Below are 6,147 nucleotides of genomic sequence, written 5' to 3'. Positions count from 1 at the left end.
TAGGAATGGATAGGACAGTTCGTTTTGGAAAGAAGATCATCAATGAACAACAGAAAAAGAGTGGGAGATAGGACAGAACCCTGTGGGACACCACTGTTAATAGATTTAGGGGAAGAACAGTGACCGTCTACCATGGCAGAAATAGAACGGTCAGAAAGGAAACTGGAGATAAAGGTACAGAGAGAAGGATAGAAACCGTAGGAGGGTAGTTTGGAAAGCAAAGATTTGTGCCAGACCCTATCAAAAGCTTTTGATATGTCCAGCGCAATAGCAAAAGTTTCACCGAAACGGCTAAGAGAGGATGACCAAGAGTCAGTTAAGAAGGCTAGGAGATCACCAGTAGAACGCCCCTTGCGGAACCCATACTGGCGATCAGATAGAAGGTCAGAAGTGGAAAGCTGCTTTTGAATCTTCCGGTTAAGGATTGATTCAAAGCTTTAGATGAACAAGAAAGTAAAGCTAAGGGCCGGTAGTTTGAGGGATTGGGCGGAGCGTCACCCTTCTTAGGCTGGGCTGTATGAAGGCACAAATTTGACGTCGCTGCTACAGTAACACAAATTTGGCCCGTCGCTGCTACACGGTAAAGCCACAAATTTGGCTCGTCGCTGCTACGGTAAAGCCACAAATTTGGCTGTCGCTGCTACATGGTAAAGCCACAAATTTGGCTAAATCGCTGCTACACGGTAAAGCCACAAATTTGGCCGTCGCTGCTACATGGTAAAGCCACAAATTTGGCCCGTCACTGCTACATGGTAAAAGCCACAAATTTGGCCGCTAACACGGTAAAGCCACAAATTTGCCCCGTCACTGCTACACGGTAAAGCCACAAATTTGGCCCGTTGCTGTTACACAGTAAAGCCACAAATTTGGCCCGTCGCTGCTACATGGTAAAGCCACAAATTTGGCCCGTCACTGCTACACGGTAAAGCCACAAATTTGGCCCGTCGCTGCTACACGGTAAAGCCACAAATTTGGCCCGTCGCTGCTACACGGTAAAGCCACAAATTTGGCCCGTCGCTGCTACAGTCTAAAACCACAAATTTGGCCCATCACTGCTACACATTAAAGCCACAAATTTGGTACGTCGCTGCTACACAGTAAAGCCACAAATCTGGCCGTCGCCTACACAGTAAAGTCACAAATTTGGCCCATCGCTGCAACACAGTAAAGCCACAAATCTACACAGTAAAGCCACAAATCTGGCCCATCACTGCTACACAGTAAAGCCACAAATCTGGCCCGTCGCTGCTACACAGTAAAGCCACAAATCTGGCCCATCGCTGCTACACAGTAAAGCCACAAATCTGGCCCATCACTGCTACACAGTAAAGCCACAAATCTGGCCCGTCGCTGCTACACAGTAAAGCCACAAATCTGGCCCATCACTGCTACACAGTAAAGCCACAAATCTGGCCCGTCGCTGCTACACAGTAAAGCCACAAATCTGGCCCATCACTGCTACACAGTAAAGCCACAAATCTGGCCCGTCGCTGCAACACAGTAAAGCCACAAATCTGGCCCATCACTGCTACACAGTAAAGCCACAAATCTGGCCCGTCGCTGCTACACAGTAAAGCCACAAATCTGGCCCGTCGCTGCAACACAGTAAAGCCACAAATCGCTACACAGTAAAGCCACAAATCTGGCCCGTCGCTGCTACACAGTAAAGCCACAAATCTGGCCCGTCGCTGCTACACAGTAAAGCCACAAATCTGGCCCGTTGTTGCTACCGGGTTAAGGGTTAGAAAAAAAAGGTTTTCTTTAATTTTGAGCAGCAGTCCGTGGTCTCACGTGCTTGTGTTGTAGTTGCTGCTTTGGTATGAAACAGGCTGGAAATACCATGTTTCCCGCCATACAAGACACACCTATAATTTGGCAATATATATTTAGAAAAAAATTAAAAAAACTCTGCATTTTCCCTGAACATTAAGTTCAGGAAAAAGGTGTATTTTTTTAATTAGTTAATGCAGTATTACACTTGGCCTCCTTACTTACAATTATGAGTATGCTGCCGCATGGTGCTTTGTGCCCTTCTCTGTGTTCAAAGTGTTCCACTGTTGGTTGAAGAGTTACGTGCTCTTGCCCCGAGCAGCTGTGACTTTGAAATGATAAGCCAAAGGGTTGGTTGGTAGATTCACTCACTGTGCAGGCGCTAACCTTCCCCGAGCTGCTGAGGGAACTAACCACGGGGCCTTCGTTCCGTGGGCAATCTTGGTCTTGATCTTGGCTTTGTGGGACTGTATACCAAAGTTGCCAGATTGTCTTACTCAGCCTCTTATATTTACCGACTTCCGACCCAAAAACTGTCTCGTGGACCCCAACAAGGAGATTCACTTACAATTATCATTAAAATAGTTCATTCCTGACGTTTCTTGGCCACAGTTAGGCGTCAGAAAGCAGCAAATACTATGCTCTGAGTATGACAATCTGGCACGGTGCTGTATACTGTATTTCCCGCCATATAATACACTTTTTCTTCAAAAAGAAGACTCAAAAAATCAGCCTGCGTCTTACATCCCATTAGTTGTTTTGGTAGGCCAAGGGGTTATTGTTACTGGGACAAAACCACCACCAAGACACCTCCGTTTGACACAATAGTTTCCACACGTCCCCAGAATAAAATATACTGTATTTTGCTGCGTATAAAGCACACTTTTTTTTCACTCAGAAAATGTCAAAAAGTTAGCCCAGCGCAGCACACGCCAAAGGTACAAATTTTGATTGATTTAATAATGAACCGTGTGATGCAATGGAAAAGGAAAGTGTGAATAAGCAGAGGAGAGGAGGACACGTGAAGCCACAAAACCGTACAGGTCACAAGAAGAGGAAGATGCGCCACGTGTGGCGTCGGCGTGAACACAACACACAACACCGCCACGGCACGCCAGTCACCAGTGTGCCGGGTGCCTCGGTGGTGGTGGTTAACGCAGCTGTTACACGGGAACAATTTTGGTGGAGCAGGGTGACATGACTGCCTGGCAACCATGGGGCGGACTTTTATTTTTTATTTTTTAACGTGTACGCCTATAGCGCCGGTAGGCTTACTTGAGGGGCCTGGATGGTGTTCGGCCCCAGCCCGTCATGGCGCAGGCAAGTGTTTATAGTGGCGCCATCTTCTCTTGGCTCTTGCTGCCCCCCGGAACTCCTTGATTCACTTGGACGGTTTCCTCTAGAGTCCGGGTTGATGGGTGGTCTTCAGGACAGCATGTGGGTAGTTTTAAGCCACTCGGCGGCGACTGAAAAATCCCAGGTGGTAGCGTGGGGATTCGAACCCATGTCGTCTTTCATGCGGTGAATGTGGGCCCAGCACGCTACCACTCAGCCACCGCCTACCCTTTGTACAAGTCGAAGACCTGAGCGTGGGTTCCCTTTGTTCGCTGCAAGACGAGAGTGCTCAGAGCAGAAATCAATGGGAATAGTCTTGGTCAGGGCTGCCACCTTGATTTAAAAAAAGAGGAACACAACATCCCATTCTCCAATACAGAACGAATCCATATTCAAAGGAACGGATGGCAAGCCTAAAATTTCTCAAAGCCTGCCATGACTGACAGCTGCTGCTGGTGAAGGCAAAAGGAAGGAGGGAGACACATTGTGACGTGTGTTTTACTTGTATTTCAGGAAGGTGAAGGCAAAAGGAAGGAGGGAGACACATTGTGACGTGTGTTTTACTTGTATTTGAGGCCTCGGCGGCTTGCATGCCCTCCTGGACGTGATGCCTCCCGTCCACCCTCCATCTTGGCCGATGCGTTGGGTTAGCATCACACGGTGGATGGACGTACAGTACTGTCTCCAGGATTGCGAGTTTCAAGTTTGCAATTCACCGAGTTTGTGACAGGGACCCAGAAAATTAGATTTTTGATGAAAACTGAAATTGCAATATGACTCAAAAGGAAAAGGAAAAGGCTGCTAAAACTGGGATTTTTCACACCTTGTTGTGGTCCTTGACTCCCATGCTCGCTCTTACCCAGCCCCCGGGCCTTTCCACTGGCCGCGGGAAGCATGGTGAGTGGGATCCGGGCAGCCAGGCGCATGTTTTTTTTTTTTTGTTTGTTTTTTTACATTGCTGCCTATTGCGCCGGTTGGCTTCTTCCCGATGGAACCTGATGGTCGGTCCAAGGCTTCTTTCCGGTGGGTCCTCACTCTGGTGAACGATTCCCTAAACCGCCTAAATATCTCTTTGCTTCCCACTTTACTGATACCATTGCCGCCGAAACTGTAGAAGACGATTGGCTGAGCACTTTCCCCCGCTAAAATATCCTCAATCCTGTCAGAAATGTGTTGTGTACCTGCCCCGGGAAAGCAAACTCTAAGTCTATTGTCCTTGTCCTTTGAACAAAAGTACCTGTCAATGAGCTTGATTTGACTGTCCCTAACAACTAAGACCTTCCTGGGAACGGCGCCTGGAGCGGGAAGAGAAGCTGGGACAGGAGGAAGGGGTGGGGAGAGAGAGGAAGGGGTGGTAACAGGGTGGGTGGCTGTGGCGGAAGAGATAGGGAGGGAGGAGGAGGAGGAGGGAGGGGAAGAAGGGGCAGGGGCCAGGGAAGAATGAGAAGAGAAAGAAGTGTGTGGGGGCAAGGCAGAAGAGGTCGAGGAGGAGGGGGAGGAAGGAGAGAGGGGAGGGGGAGAAGAAGAGCAAGAGGGGGAAAGGGAGGGAGTCTGGACGGAGGGAGAGGGAGAGGACGACAAGGAAGGCACGTCGGCGGAGTGTGCGCGCAGTCTGGACGCGACTATCCCTTCAGGCGCAGTCGGGGAGCCCAATAGGGGGGGGGGTCTTTTAACCTCTGTATCTCAAAAACTATTCATCACAGCTAAAAACCAAAAACACCAGTGGAAAGAGGAGGTCCAGATCTACAGGAGTCGTATGTATGCCTCTTTTGCGAACATACATGCACGTTCAGGGAGTGTTGACTGTTAACACTTACGTCAGTGAGTGAGGGATGATCTGCCACATTGAGGGAACTGCGGACATCTTTTCTTCAGATTCTGGCAAGGGAGTATTGCCAACTGCAATATTTACAACTATTTGGTCAAAGAATCTGTCAGGTGAAGCTATGCAAAAATGCCGCTATATTGGGCAAGAACATCCACCAGTTACTCGTCCGTAGATTTGCTGTGCAGGGCTGATATGATTTTCCACCAAATTTAGTGAAGAACACACTCAATTGGCAATCCTGTGTTGTGAGAATTAGTGTTGGAACACTCTCATACGCGGGAGATTTGAGTGCGGGTGGAGCTCGCAGCGAGCGTTTAGCACCACCAGCAAATATGCCTAACGCTCGCTGCGAGCGTTTAGCAATGAAAGGGTTAACCCATCCCGCCCCACTGATGGCCCTGAGCCGTTGTGTATATGTGTGACACTCAGCCCCACTGATGGCTCTCAGCCGTCGTGTATATGTGTGACGCTCAGCCCCACTGATGGCTCTCAGCCGTCGTGTATATGTGTGACGCTCAGCCCCACTGATGGCTCTCAGCCGTCGTGTATATGTGTGACGCTCAGCCCCACTGATGGCTCTCAGCCGTCGTGTATATGTGTGACGCTCAGCCCCACTGATGGCTCTCAGCCGTCGTGTATATGTGTGACGCTCAGCCCCGCTGATGGCTCTCAGCCGTCGTGTATATGTGTGACGCTCAGCCCCACTGATGGCTCTCAGCCATCGTGTATATGTGTGACGCTCAGCCCCACTGATGGCTCTCAGCCATCGTGTATATGTGTGACGCTCAGCCCCACTGATGGCTCTCAGCCGTCGTGTATATGTGCCGCTCAGCCCCACTGATGGCTCTCAGCCATCGTGTATATGTGTGACGCTCAGCCCCACTGATGGCTCTCAGCCATCGTGTATATGTGTGACGCTCAGCCCCGCTGACGGCTCTCAGCCATCGTGTATATGTGTGACGCTCAGCCCCGCTGATGGCTCTCAGCCATCGTGTATATGTGTGACGCTCAGCCCCACTGATGGCTCTCAGCCATCGTGTATATGTGTGACGCTCAGCCCCACTGATGGCTCTCAGCCATCGTGTATATGTGTGACGCTCAGCCCCACTGATGGCTCTCAGCCGTCGTGTATATGTGTGACGCTCAGCCCCACTGATGGCTCTCAGCCATCGTGTATATGTGTGACGCTCAGCCCCACTGATGGCTCTCAGCCA

The 6,147-nt window shown here is 49.9% G+C and overlaps 1 protein-coding gene across 1 annotated transcript in view; it reads right to left on the bottom strand.

The window, feature by feature from the left end:
* Positions 1–3,952, bottom strand: part of LOC126999551 (serine-rich adhesin for platelets-like) — a 48,977-nt gene extending 45,025 nt beyond the window's left edge. The window contains exons 1-2 of the mRNA XM_050862328.1: positions 3,929–3,952; positions 2,158–2,237 (exon numbers count right to left, since the gene is read on the bottom strand). Of these exons, the coding sequence (XP_050718285.1) occupies positions 2,158–2,237; positions 3,929–3,952 (104 nt within the window). The remainder of the gene's footprint in view (positions 1–2,157; positions 2,238–3,928) is intronic.
* Between the last annotated feature and the right edge of the window lie 2,195 nt (positions 3,953–6,147).

This window comes from Eriocheir sinensis, chromosome 1 (genome assembly GCF_024679095.1).
Source record: "Eriocheir sinensis breed Jianghai 21 chromosome 1, ASM2467909v1, whole genome shotgun sequence".
Classification (NCBI taxonomy): Eukaryota; Metazoa; Arthropoda; class Malacostraca; order Decapoda; family Varunidae; genus Eriocheir; species Eriocheir sinensis.
This window is presented reverse-complemented; position numbering and strand designations above follow the sequence as displayed.